The 20,066-nt window shown below is 47.4% G+C and overlaps 1 protein-coding gene across 7 annotated transcripts in view; it reads left to right on the plus strand.

The window, feature by feature from the left end:
- The window catches only part of LOC117589835 (mucin-12), a 29,508-nt gene that overhangs the window by 6,260 nt on the left and 3,182 nt on the right, over positions 1-20,066 (plus strand). For all 7 annotated transcript variants that reach the window (XM_034282078.1, XM_034282080.1, XM_034282079.1 and 4 more), the window contains 3 exons: positions 3,058-3,181; positions 13,797-14,121; positions 17,598-20,053. In XM_034282078.1, coding sequence (XP_034137969.1) covers positions 3,058-3,181; positions 13,797-14,121; positions 17,598-20,053 — 2,905 coding nt within the window. The remainder of the gene's footprint in view (positions 1-3,057; positions 3,182-13,796; positions 14,122-17,597; positions 20,054-20,066) is intronic.

The following is a 20,066-nucleotide window of genomic DNA, read 5'->3' on the forward strand; positions in this document are numbered from 1 at the left end:
TCCACCTTTTCACACAGTTGCCCAACGCCATGCCAGACCCCCAGACGAAGGGCCTTAAAGTGGAGACACACGGGAGTGGGTGCTGGCAGGTTGGTGGCTGGCTGATGGCTGGCCACTCGACTTTGGCACTTGGCGTTTTGTGTGTAATTTATTAAATTATTTTAACTCGTTAACTCGACGCCTTTTATGTGGTTACAGTAAAAGGAAAAGAGAGGGAGAGCGGGGTTATTAGCGCATTTTCAGCAAATAAGAAAGAGTAAAAGAGTTCCCCGGAGTGCGGCAAAGAGCGGGAGAATTTAATGAGCTAAGTCGAGCTCTTCTGCCACCTCCTGCGGCTAGTAATCGGCTGAGGCTGCTGCTGCTGCTGCCTCTTAAGCCTGCCTCTTGCCACGATGCCAGCTGCATACAAATTGAGCCATAAGCTTTGCTGGCGTTGATGATGATTCCCTTCGGTACTCGGCTCTCGGTTCTGCTCCTTCGTGCCGTCTGCCAATCGACTTGCCATCGATTTTTCCAATCTCGGAACGAACCATGGGGCCCCCTCTTTCTCCCTCTCTCTCTCTCTCTCTTTGCTAAGTAGTTAAAAATAATTAATAAAACAAACCAGAAAACCAGTTTTGATGCTGCTGCTGCAGCCATTGATGAAGATGATGAGGGCTCTGGTATGTCATGTGGGGTTCCATTCGATTGAGGCTTGGGAACAACTGCAGCTCCTTGCTGTATGGAACGGAATCGGATCTTCTGTTCTCGCAAAAGGACGGGCTAAAAGGGCCACTCAATTGACAATTCGCATACTCGTTTAACCCGTAACACGATTCTGGTTGTTGTTGAATGTTGCTGTCGCTCAATTATATTGTTGTAGCTGTTGTCTCTTTTGCTGCTTCTGCTCCTACCCAGCTCCTGTTGCTGCCGCTGCTGCTGTTGGTCCTGCTGCTGTCGTCGTTGTCGTTTCATTTAATGCCCTTGCCGCTTTCACACTTCATGCATTATTCAGATTTCCCATACGAATACGAATACGGGGTTCAACAGAATGGGTTCCAGTATGGGTAAGGGGTGTGAGTGCTGTAAGCCCAGCAACAAAACTTGAGCCCTGACATCAGTCGTCGTCTCTCTTGAGTGCCACGACTCCGGCTCCGATACTCCTCGAACGGCGTCATCATCAGCGCCCTTGATTCCTTCAACGTGCTCACACTTTACAATTAATAAGCAGCTCCGTTTTTTCCCCTCTTCTCCCTCTCTTTCTCTCTCTTACCCTCTTGTTTTTTTGCGTTATTTATTCTGGTTTTTTTTGTGATACCCTTTAAGCGGGTAATGCTAGTATGAGTGCTCGTATGACTGGTGTGAGCAATATATGTACATATTCTGGACTGCCAAATAATATCAGCCATGTCTATCACTTATAGATCTTATAGCTCTCTGGCTATCTAAGGAATTTCTATATACTAAAAAGAGCACACTTCATAGGATTAATTAAAGGTACATATCTAAGTATGACTGGGCACACCAGATAGATCGGTTGATGATATCGTTAAGAACCGAGTATCAAACACAACATTACGATATGATAAATGCTAAAAGTTTGTTGAAGCGAGGATCATTGTATGTATGTAGGTTGAGAATATTGTTTGTAGTAATACAGATATCGTCATTCTAAATACTCCTTACAATTGTATTATAATTGAACCTTAAAGGGTATCCAAAGATTCTCCAAACCCATTAAACTTCCTTTCTGTTTTATTTTGCGAATTTTTTAAAACCCCGGCAGCGCACATGCGACAACCCATTTATGTCGGCAGATTTGCGGTCAGGCGTGGCCCAGCGGTAGGGGGGTTTTGTTGGAAAGGAGGAGAGGAGCAGGGGTAGCCGATAAGTGGAAAGGGTAACCAAAATTGAGAAAGGAAAAACCGCCCTGGCCAAGGCCTCTCTGGTCCTCTCCTTCCCTCTAACCCCTTCGCAAGTCCTATAACTGGATTCATTTGGGGTTTATTTTTCTCTGTTTTTGTCGGTATTTAAATTTCAAAAAATTTAAATCAATTTTTTTTGCCTTTTCATAATTGTTTTGATGTCGCATAGGCGCGTTCTGTTCAAACGGAATGGATGACGTAGTAGTACTCGTTTTGTTTTTGTTATTTTGCATGAGGTGCGGAGTTCTGTTCTCCTTTGTTCGCTTCGTTTCGTTTCATTTATAGGGAGTGTGCTCTGGGTACAAAGAGGGGAGAATATTTTCGTCTTCATTGTTAAGATTGTATGCCAAATTGTATCTGTATCACATTTTGTATCTTACGGCATTAAAGATGCGCATATGGAAAACAAAAGCAAATCGTAATCTCTGGGAACCATGCCGAAAGAGAGGGAAACTCACTTTTGGATGGAAATCCAAGGTTTCAATGGGGATTAGGGGATGGAACTTAAAAGGGGTTTTTTGTGGGGGCTCTAGATGAGGCTAAATGTGAAGACATTCTTGAGCGAATGTTGCCCCTAACAAAGTACTCAACAAAACACGTGGGAGCCCTGTAACTTTAACCAAAAATTCTCATATATTAACCAAGAACCCAAAACCAAAACCAGTTTGAATTATGCTACGATCGGATCGCACTTATTCGACAGACAGACAGACAGCGAGCGAGCAATTCTGATTGGTATTAATTTATGTGAAAGAGAGAGAGAGAGAGAAGAGGAACAGAGAGCAGATCAGAGAGTCCCCTTACATTGTCATGTTAATGTCCATTATGTTAATGAGCTGTTAATCAAACACTAGCTTATTACCCTGTTGTCGTAGTTGTTGTTAGCCTTTGCCTGGCCCCCACTGCCTGTCTGTTGTCTGATGTCTGTTCTGTTCTGTTAGTTAGTGCGGCTAATTGCACCCTCGAGAGGGTGGGCTTGGTTATGGTAGAGGTGGCACAGGGGATAACCTTGAAGTAATTGCATGATTTCCATAAAACTAATTGTGCGTTTAAATACTGAATAATGGAATGAATTCCAAGTAAATCTAGAGCACTCTTGCTTGTGTATCTTACCATCTCATCTCATATCATATTTTATTTATGTCTATTGCAGTCCCACGGGAAAAACGCTTCGCACGCAATTCCAAATCAAGGACTATCTGCTGACACAGGGTACCTGCAAGTGCGGTCTACCTTGTCCGCTGCGACCGGAATACCTATTCGATTTCAATGCACAGGTAAGCCCCATTAATCCGTGATAATCTACTCAAAGCTGGTATGGAATGAATGAGCGAAAGAATGCCGACAATGATCATGGAAATTGAAAGTCGAGAAAATGTTTATGTTCTGAATCCTGAGCGTAACTCTCGCTGCGACTGATGCCATTCTGTGATTGCGTTTTCCGGGCAGCGCATCTGATTCAATGCAGGGGGAAGCATCCCGTGATTGCTGTTGATTGTGATCACGCTGCCATCACTATCCGGGCCGCGCTCTCAACTTGTTTGTCTCATAATTGGCTGTAAATGCCGAGGAGCGCCATGAATGAGCCAAAGCCAAAGCAAAAGCTACGGCTAAACCGAAAGCTAAAACTGAAGCCAGAGCTAAATCTAATTGAATGTGCACTGAGCTAACTAGCTGGAAAGAGCGAGAGAGGGGATGTGTGCACTGAGCTAACTAGTAGCTGGAGAGAGCCCGTTGGCGAGACAGAGAGAAAAGGTAGAAGGCAGTAAATAGGAGTGGGCTGGAGAAGGGAGAGGAGAACACAGCATTCAACGGACTTTCACTGAGCTTTGCTGCAATGTAACTGCAGCTCCACCACACCTCTTCCAGCCCTCTCATCAGTGGGGCTTCCAGATTAACGCAAAATATTTGTAAAACCAGTTTGACAACAAATCGACTGTGACGACGACGTCGACGACGATGGCAGCACGACGTTGACGTCGACTGCATAATAACAGAGCAAACCCCAAGTTGGATACTCTCCATTCCCCCCTCGGCCCACCCTGGCATTGGTGACCATCTGCCGCTTGGCTCTCTGGATCAGTTCCAATTTGTATATACACTATCTACACACTATGCATGTGTGTGTGTGTGCAGTGTAAATCGCAGTGAAATCGCCTGCAATAAGATTAATTTTCAAAAGCAGCAGCAGCAACAGCAACAAAAAACTGTTAACGGTAAATCACACCCAGACATTCGACATGGCCATGTGCCGTTGTTCTGCTTCTGCTTCTGTTGCTGCTGCTTCGTCTTCTTGTTCGTCTTTCGTCTTTTTCTTATGATTATTTTTGCTGCAGAGCAGCCGCTGCTGCTGCCCTGCTTTGCTTTTGTTATTGGCTTCTGTTCTGTCTCGCCTTTCAGCATTTGTCTCTTGTCTCCCTTCCTCGCTCATTTGCCTTCTCTCCTTCAGTCATCAGCCGAGGTCATTAATTTGAGTTTATGGTTTCCCTTTGGTTTTTTGCGTGACGTTGATGCCCGCCGTCAAGCGCCAACGCCCCGACCCCGACTTCGACACCGTCTCTCATCCCATGACTTAGCCAACAAGCGCCTGGCCGCCCCCGCGCGCACATTCAATGTCCTTTTAATATGCTCCCCACTAAAGTTTGAGAAGTGTGTACACTTGGAGAAATTTTCAAGAAAATTTGTGCACACTTTCTGCTGCAAAAGTTTTATTTCTGCCAAAAAGAGTTTCACTTTCATTGGAATCTCACTCTCGCCCTCTCTCTCTTTCTAGCTGTTTTGCTTTTCCCCCTATTTTTCGCACAGTGTACACAGCACACGCATTTTGAATTGAATGCCTGGAACTGTGAAAATCGCGCGCCAGCGTTGATTGTCGTCTTTTGTTGGCGCTGCTTATTCTGCTTCTGCTGCTGCTGCTGCTGCTGCTCCGTCAATCGATATTTCGGTGCAATGCACTTATGCCCCCTCTGTTTGCCATTCCCAGCCCCCGCGCAGCCTCCATTTTGAGTGCGCAAAGCTGATCTAAAATGCGTATTATCGAAAGGCAGGGGAAACCGCAATTTGTTTACTAAACACTTCATTGTGCCACCGATAGTGCTTTTCCTCTCTCTCTCTCTCTCTCTCTCTCTCTCGCTCTGTCTCTCTCTTGCCACACATTCTCTTGACCACAAGAGTCGTTGGACTGTCTTCTGTGTTTGTCCGTGTGCGCTCGGCTGGCTATAACTTAGCTTTATGTACAAAGGTATTGGTGATTTTTTGGCACGTCTCATGTTTTTGGGGGGGCACAATCAACTCAACTCAGCTTCCTCCATACTGCCACTGCCCCTTTTTGCGTTTCGTTTTGGCCATGATTGATGGTCCCACATAATGAAGTCTACGCTCGTTGATTTGTTCGCATTTCTGTTTTGATTATTGCCATTTTATGCTGTCGTCTTGACTGCTTTTAGCAGCCTTTCTTTTGTGCTTTAAGGTGTGGTAGGTTAGGGATTTCATTCTGTCTCTGTCACTGTTTCTTTCTCTCTCTCTGTCGCTCATTCTCTCTTCGTGTGTGTTTTTTTGTTTGGTGAAAGTCTCTTTTGGCCAGAAAGCTAGACAAAGCGGCTGTCACTCAATGGAGCTACAGCGCTGTGGAGTTGTGGAGCTGCAGAGCTGGAGTTCGGATTGAGCATTGAGCATTGAGCCATGGTATCGTATGGCAGCAGGCAGGCCTGCTTGAGGTTGAGCTAGAGCCAGCGAGCAAATTATGATGTCGGAGGAGACAAAGTTTCGAGTGTTTCGGCTGCGATTGGAAAGTTGAGGCGCAAACTGAAAAGGCCAAATGTAGCAGCAGCAGCAGAAACAGCAGAGGCCGAGATAGACAGAGGCAGCGGCAGCGGCAGGCATGATGGCAGACAATTAGAGTTGAGACATAACTAGTTTTGAGTGGCTCCATGCACTCGTACTCGAATCTGATATCCAATTTGAAAAGTCTGTAAAACAAAAAACAACAAAAAACTGTACACTTTGAAAGAGAAAAGTTTTTCTCATGCCAGAAAAAAGTGTGTAATCCGATTGGTGTCGCCTTTTTTGCCCAATGCGATTAATGTATAATAAATGGACATAATGGGCGTATACGTAATCCATGCGTTGCGCATGCACCGTGTGTCCCTCATTAGACATGCATCATCGTGTAATTATATCACTCTCTGGTTGCTCTTTAATCATTATCTATATGTATGTACATACATGTGCGCACACATTGTATTTTCCAGTGACTCAGAAATCGGTTTATGGAATGACGCAGAATGCTTTGTTGTCTGTTCGGTTCGCAGCTCTCGATTCTCGGTGCTCGATTCCGCTGCAATTGTCGATAATTAAACAATTATTTACAATTGAAATTCTCAATTGCTGAAAGTGCAAATGGAAAGCCGAAAAACAAAACAACAACAAAAGATTGACTCGTTCTTTATTGGTTTTTTATTTGGTTTTTGTATATTTTCCGATAAGTGCGAGACAATTGAAATTGATTTTCCACTGGCGATAAAACAAAAAGCTGAGAGCATTCGAGTCGTCGCAACAGCTGCTGCGGCTGCTGCCTCGTCCCCAATGGACTTCTATTTCGAGAGCATTGCACGCAACAGCAGCAGCATTGTGTGGCAAGTGGCACAGGCCTCTGAGTTGGCGAGGGCAAGTACCGGGACCCAGGTCCCAGGCTCTCAGGCTCCCAGGCAGGTCTCAAGCAAACAAATAAAACTTTGGCCCCAGTTCTCGACATTCTACATTCAGATTCCATTCCGACAAATGCGAACCAAAAACAAACAAACAAACTTGAGAAGGTCAGCGTGCGCCGAACGATGTCAGCGGCATTGTTGCCACAAAATTTACAGCTTACAATAAAAATAAAAGCAATATTAATTGTTGTTGCTGGTTCGTTTCTCTCTGGCTGCTGTTTACGACGCACACACGCAAAAGTCAGGGAATCACAAAGTCGGATGGTTTGATTGCCCTGAATGTGCCTGAAGGTTGGCTGCCGGACAATCTGTTTTGTTGCTATCGTCCATGTCAGGGCCAGAAAACGAAAGTAAACCCACAGATCGCATCGCATCGCATCGCATCGCTCTACATTTGCATACTCTACCAGCGGGGTAATGTGATTTAGTGTTGAATTTTGCACTTATAGGTTTGATAATTTCATTTATAGACGCCATAGATATAATCGGCTCCCTAGATAAGCTTTTGGCACAGAAAAACAAACCTTATCAGCCCTCTAGATAGACCTTTTTTTTCAGCAGGCAATTCGTATCAAATGTCTGCCATAGAAAGGGCATCACCAGCTTCGCTCGTACACAAATTCAGCCGCCTGCTCCTATCTTGTTTGTGCTGTCATTCATTCATTCAGGGCTGTCCCCGGGGTAGCCTCCGAATACCATTTCCATTTTCATTTCTATTCCCATTCCCAATCCAAAATTCTGACGCACACCGAAAGGCAGCCAAGCACGTCCGGAAAGTGGCGTCCATCAGCCCCAATCTGATTCTCCCTGGTTTTTGCTGGTGCTGCTGCTGTTGCTGTTGCACTTTTCGGCCAATTTGCATTTATAAACATTTGCAGAGAGGGCGCAAGCACGAAAACTGTGGCAGACAATTTAGCATATTCATGGAACAACAACTAAAACAATTAGGCGGCGCAATGGTGGCTGGTGGCAGGTGGCAGGGATGCAACATACCTTCCTGCCTCAATCTTAATCTTTCAGAGAAATACGCGAATAGTACTCACTCCCCTACCTCCCTCCCTCCTGAAGTCCGTCGTTTGTTCTCTGTCTTTCCTTTTTTTCGGGGGTAATTTGCACGTCACTCGAATGAGAGCAGGAAGACCTGAGACTTGCCTTGTCTCGAGACATGTCCTCTGCGACTTTCCTTCGTCTTGACTTCATTCCACACCACTTGCCTTCACTGCTGCCACACCACACCACACCACACCACACCAAACCATTCCACACTCCAGTCCACTTTTAGTTTAGTGTTCACTCTACTGGTTTCCTTTTTCGCCCTCCGAAAAGTTTTTAGTGGCAAAAATTGAATTTGCGAGGAGAGCGAGAGAGAAGAGAGGCGATGCCGCCTGGGTTTTTATAGAAACTTCATTAGTCCAAATTAAATGTTGTACGCGCCATGAGCAGACAGCGTGGTGGCAGGGAGCCCAGGACCCGAACCAGAAACCAGAAAAGGAACAGATGAATGAGCAGCAGCATCAACAGCAGGGAGGGAATGAACTGGAAGATGTGTCCTCAAGCAGCGAACGCTGACGTTGACACAGTGGCAGTAAGAAACTAGTAAAAACTTTTTACTTCTTGGAATTGAATGAGTTATGTCGGGTGGCCGGGATAGGGGGAATCCTCTTACTCATTCGAAGGAAATCCAATAGAATGGGAGTCTGTAAAGGGCAGGTCTTTGTAGGTGAAGATGAAGGACTATAACTATAAACAGGTATTGCTGCCAAAAGAGAGTTCTCAATGTAGATGAATTCTAATGAATGTTCAATAAAAGTTGAAGAAACTGCCCTTTATCGGCCCTGTGCACTCCCAAAGAGCTGCCCAAAGGAACTCCTTTTGTTCGCCCAATAAACAAATATCTTCCGGGCGAACAGACACATTCGATTACAAATTAAAACAAAAAGGGAAGAAATAAGAGCCACAAGAGATTCCGGATTACTTGAAATTATACTTTAAGGCAAAAGCTACATAGACTGTGAGTGTAGGAAGTCCCAGCCAAAGCCAGCTCACAATTGTATGTCCACATTTAATGGCACTTTTTTTGGCCCTGAATAAGTTGTCCACAAATCGATATACGACAGACCTGAAAAGTTGTGAGGCTTCGACGCGCACCCCAAAACCCAAATGGATTGTGTCAATTCAATTTTCCCTAAATGTCCGTTTTGAAGCGAGAGTCCTGCATATCCAATGAACGAGTTCTCTTGTGTATGGGTGATTATTGTATATGTGTGTGTGTGTGTGTGTCTGCTTTGAAGGCTTCTTGCATTTCAATTGATTGTAGTTGGAAATGGGATCGACATAGGGAGGCGGGCACGAGGCAGGTGGTCCATCCTGTCGACCATTAACCAGAGCGTTGCATGCGCGCGCTCCAAGCGAACGTTGAGCGATTTCCGTTGTGGGTTGCGTCATGCACATTGCACACAAACACACACACAGTCGTATCGACTTTCTCCCATTCTCTTGCCTTTTTGGTTGAAAATCTTGCTGCAGCTAGGTGCTGGTGCTGGTGCTGGTGCTGGTCCTGGTGCAGCCAAGGACTTTGGCTGATGCCACGACGTGACTGAGCGATTACTCATATCCGGCAGCGCCGCAAAGTTCCCGTTCCCGTTCCTGTTGTTCCTGTGTGCGCGCACAATTGCCCGGAGGAGGTGCCCGTGCGCCCGTGTCCATGTCGGTGTCCACCAGTATCTGCATTCCCAACTGCACCCAACTGCAAGAACGAGACAGTCCATCCCCTAGTCTTGGCAAAGGATTAAAGCTGTCGGGCATTATGACGTTAATGAAAACCAACACCGTTCATGCACCTGTGCATGCGCTTCACACCTGCAACCCGACTGCAACCACCAGAGAGGGCCGCAGAGCCACAGCCAAGCATAAGTCTCGCCGCCCATCTCGTTTGCATATGGTCGGTCGGTCGGTCTATGGTCTGGCCTCAAACCCCCAACTTACACCCACTATTCGACTGCTGGACAGCCACCATTCCCCAGGACAAACACACACACACACACACTCAACGGGGGTGAGGGGTTGGGTTGTGCACTGCACTGTCTGGCGGCACAGTTCGTTTTAATTTCTACAATTATGCATGGAGAAGTGCAATGTTTGTTGGTATTTTCACTGGCATTTTGTTGCGTGTTAGACAATTTACACAACCCCCCGTGTCCTTTGCCGCCCGCCCACCTGCTATGCTCATGCCAGTGGCTAAAGGACAGTTAATACATCAAAAATATGCAAAATACATGTTACACATCTATGAAACACGCATTGAATATACATTTATACATGTAAATGCGGCAATTATAGTTATATATGTGTATATCCATTATGTACAGAACACATCTACATATATTTATGTAAATATGTATGTACATATGTCTATTCATTAGCCGCACGCTTTGGTGGAGAGTGTCAACGCGTCGCTTCAACGCTTCGCTGCTCTCCTTCCTCCTGTGCTAATAACCATTTTGGTGGTTTCTGCCCAAGGGTCACGTCACGCAAGGATATGCTCGGTTTGGTCCACAAAATGTGACAATTTTGATGAGGGGTAGGGGTTGAGGGCATACATAATTCATGCAGCATGCATCATGCATCATAGCTTGACATTTAATAGCGTAATTATAGCGTATAAATAAAACTTATTTTGTGTCCACTTAAGCCGCTCAATTGAAAATAAGTTAAAGCAGCATTTATTTCCTCAAATGTCTCAACAAAAATTGCAGTCTCTGTGAGTTTATCGAATTTAAAGCTTTTTAAACAATTTCTAGTCGATGTTCTGTAAGTGTTTTATAAAGTTTAATCGTTTAAACGGTTGTAAATTTTATTAAAACACTTTTTAAATGATGTTTTGAACTTTTTGCATAAGCTTTAATCGACATTTTGTAATTTTAACTCGATTTTTAATCGATCTATCGATAATTTTCAAATTTTCAAACAGTTTTGACTGAGCAATTTATTTTCCCTTTCGCTTCTAATTGCAGTTTTGTTGTGTTATCCACCGAACTATCTCCCTCTGCTTATTTTGCATGTATTCTCATTTTGTCTACTGGTAAATCATTATATCTCTGTACTTTATGTACTCATGCCTCAAGGGAGTCATCATCTAGTCGATCAACCATTGTTACTGCTGCCATTGCAATTTCTGCTGCTGCTGCTGCTGCTGCTGTCAGTGGCAATCGACAACATGCACAGCTTTTGCTTAATTATTTTTCCATTAAATGCCAATTAAATTTGGATATTATGTTCGAATGCTCTCGCATTGAATGGGGCGGAAGGGCAGGCCATACAACAGATACACAGATATAGATACAACAGATGCTCGAGAGCTTTGGGGCCCCGGTGCCATGGCAACATTTGATTGCAGTTGCAGTTGCGTAGTCTGTACATATTTTCTCCCTCTGATTTTTTGTTATAATTTTATTTGATTCTTTTTCATATAATTTGCACAGCCCAGAGACACGACACGATAGAAAGGGGGCGACAGTGTCCCTCCTCGCCTCAGCGCTGAGGATGATGACGGCAACGACGACCCAGTTGGCAAATGCAAATGTTCTACATACATTTGTTAGCTCTTGCTGTGCCTCGCCGAGGAGGAGAAGCAGGGAGCACTGTGTCTGGGTCTGTGTCTGTGTGGGATGAGATGTGGTTTTATTGCATTTCAAAAGTTGAAATTATGTTTGCTTTTCTGTGTGGCAACTGCCTTTGACTAAGTGGCAACCAAAGCCATGGCAACGGCAGCAGCAGCAGCAGCAGCAATAGCAGCACTTGAGGCTGTGCAACAAAAGCAACACAATACAGAAGCAAAGCTCCTGACTCTGAAGTGGACCAGGAATCAAAAGCTTAGTCGTTTATGAGGCTGCCTCCTCCAAGGATGGATGCCAGTGGGATGGGATTCTATCCGGGACTCAGCATCCTAATGGGTTTATTTGCTATTCGTTGTTGAGGCGTGGGCCAATTAATACATTTCAGAGATGAATATAAATTAATTGCCTCTCAAATCAGGGCAGGGCAGGGCAGGGATGTGGAGAGAAACTACTAGTAGGGCAGCTCGTGCTAGCCTCCCATCAAACGATTACCTTGAGAGATGCCCTCGAGATATTTCATTACTCTCCAGCACCAGCTCCAGTTTCACGTTTCATTATCTTCTACTTACTGGCCAATGATTCATTTAATTTCAGCACTTGAGATACTAGATCTCCCTCGGGGGGCAGCTCCTGCTCCTGCTACTGCCCCATGCCCCATGCCCCAGGGCTTTCATCCCGTTGGTACTTGGACCATTTTATTGCCTCGCCTTCCCCAATTGGCTTGCGCGTTCCTTTGGCTTTCCGCTGTTTGCTCCGTTGGGTTTTCCTCCCATAAAAAATGGAAGTCAGTCAGTGAAACATTTTAATGTTTAATAACCAACTTTGGTCTGTGGAATGCATGCTCGCTCTCTCGCCTAAAGTCGCGGGACTCCTGCTCCTAAACGGCTCGCATCGTTACAAATTGTTGACCCAAAATGGTTGCGACACGTTCGACCAGCCAATGAAGCAATTGCCAGAGAACCAGAGAGCCACAACCACTTCGTTTCTCCTTCTGCCACTGATTCGTAGTGCCACAAAAAGTGGCCATTTCCCCAAAAGGGTCGCGCTTCTCGTTGCCGCTGCCTCGTCCATCACCATCCATTGACGGGGGTTGGATGGGAGCGGAGGCGTGCAAATCGAAGCCTTTTGCCGGCGATTCATTTGCAAAAAATCCCGTGCGTTTACAGCAGGTGCAGGCGGGGCCATGGCAACCTTTGAATAGAGAGTGGGAGAGCGTGTCTTTTGATCTGCTCAACGCCGATAATGATGGATCTGCTGGTGCATTTGATTGGATTACATGCGTACACTCACGCCACAGATGCTGCGGGATGGGGGACTTCACTGCGTATCGAAAAGGCTAATTGGACTAGGCGACAAGGTCGAGTAGCCCGCAGAGATAATCCTCGTTCTTTGGTAGGGGATATGCAAATAAAGGCAGGGCAGAATGAATCTCGGCAATGGTATCAGATTATACTTGCCGCAAATTATAAAACACATTAGATGGGAGGGCGATTGCCATCCCCGTATAAAAGGGTGCCCCCGACCAATCATTGGAAAATGTTTTGAATACTCCACAACATCGAAATGTGAGCGAAATTGAATCGAAATTCATTAAATGTAAATTACAGGGAAAGCATCATCGATGGGGCAGTGCTGATTAAAGGGAATGCCAGAGTGGCTGTCGCTTCCTGCCCCGCAGCTACAAATTACAGTGTGGAATTGTATCTGATTTCAAAAATTGTTGCAAATTAGAGAAAACGTCGATGGCAGAAGGGTACACAACTAACCCTTCCATTAGCAACCCTTTTACAAAACTAAATTGAATAAAAATTGTCTGCGAATTGGGGATAATTTCCATAGAAATTACATCCGATAAATATCCGATGGTGTGATGTGGAAAAGGGAATAGGGTAAAAAAAACATTTTAAAATCGAATTAAAGTGTATTTAAAGTAAAAGACATCTAGTTTTGGGATGTCAATGGCTGTTAGCGAAACTTATAGAATCAATCGTAATAAATATAATTTTTTTTTGGCGGCAATAGTCTGAGATTTCAATAACAACCAATCATGGAATAGAATGCCATAGAACATCGTGGATAGATGTGGAAAAGCGTCTAAAATATGTTTACGAGCATTGATGATGCCCCAAGGCATTCCGGGAATTGCGCAAAAACAAATTTGTAACTAAATTGAGAAAGTGTTTAGAGGAAATTCAATTAAATATCAATCATCGGCAAGTACTAAACACTTGCTCAATGATTTGAGGGTTATAAATCCATCAAAAAGAGGGTTGAAAATAACATATACATATGTACTTGAGAAGGATAAGAGCAATACACATTCCCTGTACATTTTCCCTGTACATATGCGTCTCACATTTTCTATGCAAATTTGATGGGCGGGCAGTCCAACTCCCACCCTTTGCTCTGACCCCCCGATTGGAGTGATGTGTGTCTGTGTGTTTGTGGCATTCCACTCAGGGTAGGGGTTTAATTAAATGCTCGATTTGACATCTGTGGCGGCGGCGTCTAATTTAATTGTTGCACTGCATTTATACTAATTAATGCAATTCGATGCTTTGTTTCAGGTGCCCAACATGCCACTGAAGCTGCCAACAGTTGCTGCAGCCACAGTCGATTCAGCAACAGCAACGACCACGACGACACCTTGCCTGCACCAGCGGCGATTTCTTGAATCTCAGAAGCAGCAGCAGCAGCAGCAGAGTGTCAAAGATGCGACGACGACAACAACAACGACAACTACGCTACCCGCCGTATCTGTATCTGTATCCATATCTGGGCCAGCAGCTGTCAGTGATGTGTTCTCAACGCTGATGAGAACGACGGCGACAACGACAACGGCGGCAACCGTTCATGCAACAATAGCAACCACACCTGAAATGGCCAACAAAGGTGAGCAAATACACATGAACATACATATAAATGTAGACCAAAAGAAATGCTTATACATATAACCCATGTCCGTGTGCCCAAACCAACAGACTTCCAACTTAATCAATGTTAAGCGACGACAAACACAAACGACGAAAGACGAAACGACAATATTTGAGGATTGCCATGGGGCCAGGGTTGCCAGACGATTTGCCAGGGCAAAGCTAAAGCTATGGCCAAGCTGCAAAAAGTAGATTAAATAAATTTAAAAGAAAATCTCCCAGCGCGGCGCTCCACTCAAATGAAATGATTTGCTTGGCAATGACTTTTCCTTTTGATGGCCCTACAGGAATGACAGACCAGAGACGCCTTAGTCATTTATTTGCTGCACCATGGCAACCCTGGGCTGTCAGTGCTCCCCTGCGGGCAAGCGTTTTTTCCCACGCAGCACAAAAGTATGCTATAGAAAAAATGTGAGTGCGCTGCCGCTGCCTGACTGCCTGGCTGCCTGGCTGCTTGCATTTTTGCGCAACTGCAAGGAGAAACACACACAAAAAAAAACGACGACGATGAACAGGACGAAGACGATGCCAGGATGCACAAGAGGGATGGTGGGGCAGAAAGGCTGCAGGGAAAGGATGAGAGGTCAGGGCAAAAGGAAAACTAGTGTAGATACGTGCGAAAAGTGCACGAAAGGCTAGGCCAAGGAAAAGCCAGCCATAGACCATAGAGGCAAAGCAAAAGGGGGGAAAATGGAGCATGTAGAGACAGAGAAACGTATACATATGCATGTGTGTGTGTGTGTGTGTATACACATTTCAGGATGTGCATGTGTGTGTGGAAGTGCAAACAGATCCAAGTGGAAAAGGTGCTCGATGTTGGATGTGGCTGCTGCTGCTGCCAAGTGAAAAACGATGCCTAGACAATGATAAAGTGAAAATGCACACTGGGAAGCAAACATGGATGAAAACTGAGAATGAGAGAGAAGCAGAGAGGCAGAGAGAAAGAGCAGCAACAAACAAACACACGAGCAGCAGGAGCTGGAGCGAGAGTTCAACAAGCTTAAGACAGCTTTTGGGGCGCAGGCAACGGGAAGTGGCTGTTGCCCCCCATCGCTCCAACACGACAGGAAGTGCATTTCGGATGCTTCCCTGTTTGTCCCCTGGCTAACCCCAACTCCCCACCGCCCAACCGCCCTATCGCCTGACGCCCTTTTCCCCTTGTTTGATTTTCCTTTAGCCTGTTTTGATTTTCCCTTCTGTTGTGTGTGGCACCAAGCGAGGGACAAAGGAACTTGACGCGTTCCGCCAAACCAACGCGTTACTCAAAGACATTTCTCGGATGTTTGCCACTCCCCCAACCCGACTGCCTCTGCTGCTGTGTTGTTGTTTAAGCCGCTTTAAGCCTTAAATAAATGTTATGTTTATTAAAGACTGGGAAACATTTGCACTTGAGAAATGCCCTCAGGCAGTTTTTGGACAGTTTCCAGTGGGGGATTTGTGTGCAGATTGCCAGGCAATGTCGGTTAGTGTCGTTTGTGGCAGAGCACCCAAAATTGAATTTGTTGTTGGGTGGAACAGCAAGTGCCACCACTTAAGAGAGCTTAAGGCAGCGCAGTGATAGGTGTCAGATCGAAGACTGAGGAACCTAGGGGCTCCCCACACTAGAGGGTACACTGAATTCGTTGCTGATTTCCATGGGCTGCGATGCTCGCATCTCCTTTCAATCAACCATTCAACCATTCCAGGAGCGTTCACAACAGAAACTTTCTATTGACACCGCTCTGCGTCCGGTGTGTGGGAGGGGAATGCCCTTCCTTATCGTTGCTGCAGCACTGTGGGGGAGGATGGTGGGGGAAACAGCATTCCTGAAAGCCTTTTTCTTCCAGCAATTCAAAGCAATTTGATTTCCATTTGAGATATTTGCTGGAGGGAAAAGGAAAACAACTACAAAACTGTTGCCAATTTCGGGAAAAGGGTTGCGACACGACACCCAAAACGCAGACACACACACAGAGAGACACTCACAGCCACCATTTACCATTCACCTTCTTGCCACATTTGCTACAGACTGAAAGGATGAGGCTAGAGAGGATGAAACGTTGAGCAGTTGGCCAAACATTCGGCAAACATTGTTAAAAAACTTTCAAATGAAAAGGTTAATTGAAACAAAAGGGACTTGATGGCAAAAGTTTAGCCGAGAGCGCGTCCATTTCGAACCGCCTACCAGCCACGCCTTTTACACCCCCACCACTACCCCCCACAATGTATGCATCAGGCAATCGCAGGATCCTTCGTCCAGGGAATGGCGGCTTATGGCTGGGAAGTGGGCGATTGCAAGGGCCAATCAGCGTCGCATTAAAAACGCCACACAAAGCAAAAGTTTTGCACGATTTAGAAATATTCACGTGGCATTGCAGCAGCATGGAAGAGGGCTGTGGGGAATGGCCAAGGGCAGGCGCTGAGTGGCGTAGAAGTTGGTCAGGAACTGTGGTCCGTCGGTGCGCTCCGTGGGTGGTATAAGGTGTGGGGTGTGGCAAAAGTATTTGCGAAAAATCTTTTACCCCCTTCGCGAGCTTACTGCCAAATGAATTTAAATTTTCTGTGGTTTTTCGCTGGTTTTTCTGGGTTCACAGATTCATCGTGTTGGGGTCTTGCTGCTGCTTTTTTTGTGCCATTTTTTTGCGAGCTTTGTAATTCTGCAAAAGGCGGATAAACTTTGGGGAGTGACGGGCGTTGCCCTTATTTACATGCACATACGAGCATAGCCTACCATTTAAAATATTAGAGATACCTAACACGCAGGGAGAATATAGAGTATTTATCGCTGTACACTGCCATATGCCATGACATTTGCAGCCTCAATCCTTCATTTCAATGCCATAAAATGGCCGAAGGTTATGGCAGGACTTGAGGGAAGTTTTTCGTTGGGAAAATGTATTATTATGAGTAAGTAAAACTCATTTAAAAATGCATGAAAGTACCTTTCAGTGTATCAAAAGTTTCGCATTCTAAAATTTGTTTTCCTTTTTGGGTTTCATCTTTTGCATTTGGATAAAAGCGCGTAAATTGTGTGGAGTGGCTGGTGGGTGTCCTTTTTTTGTTCTTGTTTAATTATAAGTCCTTCATTATATCCTAACCGCTGCTTAAAAACCACCGAAGCTGCCCCACGCAAGCCCTTTAGTTTCATCTGACATTCGCAGCAGCAGGAGCAGCAGCAGCAGCACGTTTCTGGCTCTGTGTGTGCTTTGATTTTATTCGGGTCGTCAGTCTGCCCTCTAGCCCCACACCCGTAGCCATTCCGCTTGGCATCCTTGTGCTTTGGGCTCCTCTGTAGTTGCACGACCTTTAGGGGGTGGAGCGGTGTGTCCCCCACGCAAGGGACACGTTGCGGGCACTTTAAGGACGCGACGCGACGCGCTTTGCATAACCAAACCGAAGGATGCTGTCTTGACCTTTCACTGACTTTGCCTTTTCAATTTGTTGCTCCATTTCCAGAAGCTGATTGCCACAAATACGGCAATAACAAATTACCCCCACGGAGCCAGGCCTATGGAATAGCCACGCCTGTAATGCAAACTAGTCAAGCATTAGCTGGAGGAGGAGCTGTAGCTGGAGTTGGAATTGGAGTCCCTAAGCGCTCAGCCGGAGGACATGTGATAAAGCAGCAGCCAGCAGCAGCAGCTGCGCCTTCTTCCCTGCCTCTACCCGTAACGCTGCCACCACCCGCAGCACCGCCGCTGATGCAGCAGCCGAACTTCAAGGACGATCCCGCCGGATACTTGCAGCAGCAGACAGTCTTGCTGCACAATACGCTGGGTGGAGGCCTGGATACGGTCGTGAAAGAGGTGACCGTGTCGGCCACATTCACAGCCAGAGCACAGCCACAGGAGCCCATTGTGCACAGCTCCCAGCAGCAGCAACAGCAGCAGCAGCAACAGCAGCAGCAACAACTTCAACAGCTGCAGATACAGCGCCAGAGGATACGAAGGCTCTCGGTGTTTGGCGGCAAGTGGGAAGCGGAAGCGGTGGGTGGCAATGTCTCCTCCAATGGAATGTCCTCCGGACAGCGCACACTGCAGGTGGATACGCAGGCCTTTGCGCGGCCCCAGAAGCCACAGATTACCAGCGTCACGGTGGTGCCACCACCCCAGGAGTCACCCGTCTCGAGCAGTGCAGCTGTGCTGCAAGAAGCTGTGGAGAAGCGGCCCGAGCAAGTGGGCGCCATCTCCACCAGTCACGAGAGTCCCAGGCAGAGCTTGTCCTCGCCCACAGACTCGCTGCTGGATTCGGGCAAGAGCACGCCCTCGCCATCACCAAAGCCACAGCAGCAGCAGCAGCCGCAGATCCTGCAGATGCGTACCCAAGGGCAAATACAGGGACAGGTGAGCGCACCCGCTCCACAGCTGCGTGTGATGCGCCAGCAGCAGCAGACTCTTAGCGGACAGCGGCTGACTGTGGCCAGCAGCAATGCCGTGGCCACGATGACGCGCAGCATTGTGACCACCACGGCGGGCACTGGGATCACGGGTCGACCGATCACCACGCTGAGCAGCTCGCAGGCCGGAATGGCGCAGCTCCAAGCGATGGCCGGACAAATGTCAGGCGCCACGAATGGTGGCAGTCAGCTGATAATGACTTCATCCGGCCAGCTGCTGGTCATTCCGGGGCCACAGCACAGCAAGCAGGGGAATCCGCATCAGCAGCAGCATCATCAGCGGGCGGGTATCATCCAGCAGCAGCATCACCAGCACCAGGAGCTGCATCCGCAGCCGGGAGGCGGCTACATTGTGAGCCAAGCCTCGCCTGTGGGTGCAGCCACCTCCAGCAGCGGCAGCAGCAACACGGTGATCCTCAACTCTGGGGGCAAGCTGCTGCACCACCAGATCATAACCTCGCAGGCGGGACAGAGCTCTGGAGGAGGTGCAGGAACAGGTGGCCAAACTGTTCTGCTCAACACGCTACCCAACGGCGGCTACATCGTCCATCAACAGCAGCAGCAACATCATCCACAGCAGCAGCAGCAACATCTGGAGCAAGTGCTAGCCATGCCACATCCTGGGGCAGTGCCACCGCATGGCCAGACGCTGATCATCAGCTCGCCAGAGTCCAAGCGGAGGCCGCGCAAGCGCAAGAGTTCTGTGTGCCATACGCCGCCACCGTCGAGTGGTGGATCCCCCGCCAAGACGCTCTCCCCCCAAATCTCGCCCAGCATACCCAGCCAGGCGCCCGGAATGCTCCATCAACAGGCGGCAGCTGCCGCAGCAGCCGCTGCTTCTGCATCTGCACCACAGTTCCAGCAGCAGTTCCAGCTGAGTCCCGGCATCCAGGGCATAGTCGTGAACAAGGCCAACTCCTCGGGCCCGCAGCAGACGCAGCAGCTGCTGCTGCAGAACGGGCAGATCCTGCAGCAGGTTAACCTCATTGGGCAGCAGCTGTTGATGCCCGCGGGCCTGGTAATGGCACCAGACGCCACGCTGCTGCAGATCCAGAACATGCCCGCAACCAGCCTGATGACGCCCCAGGGGCCCGTGATGCTGCGTACGCCGTCACCACAGAGCAAGCCATCCTTCATTTCGCCTGGAGGCGGCGGTCAGCAGTACATTGTGGGTGCCAATGGGCAGTTGAGTCCCATTGGACAGATATACTCGACGCCCATGGGTCTGGTGATGCCCACGGGGCAGCAGGGTGGCGGCTCCACTTTCGTGCAGGCGAGTCCCACGACAACCACCATTCAGATCCAGCAGCAGCAGCCATCACAGCAGCAGCAGCAGCAGCATCAGCATCAGCAGGCGCAGCAGATCAGTCTGCAGCAGACACAGGCCACCACCTATCTGACGACAGACTCATCGATGGGTCGCCAGGGAACGGCGGCCAGTCCGCCAGACACCACCACATGCAGCCCGCGCAGTCCGGAACGACCGCCCAGTCATCGGAGCACTGGCAGTGATATGGTTTGTGGATACA

The sequence above is a fragment of the Drosophila guanche genome, unplaced genomic scaffold (genome assembly GCF_900245975.1).
Source record: "Drosophila guanche unplaced genomic scaffold, DGUA_6, whole genome shotgun sequence".
Taxonomy (NCBI): Eukaryota; Metazoa; Arthropoda; class Insecta; order Diptera; family Drosophilidae; genus Drosophila; species Drosophila guanche.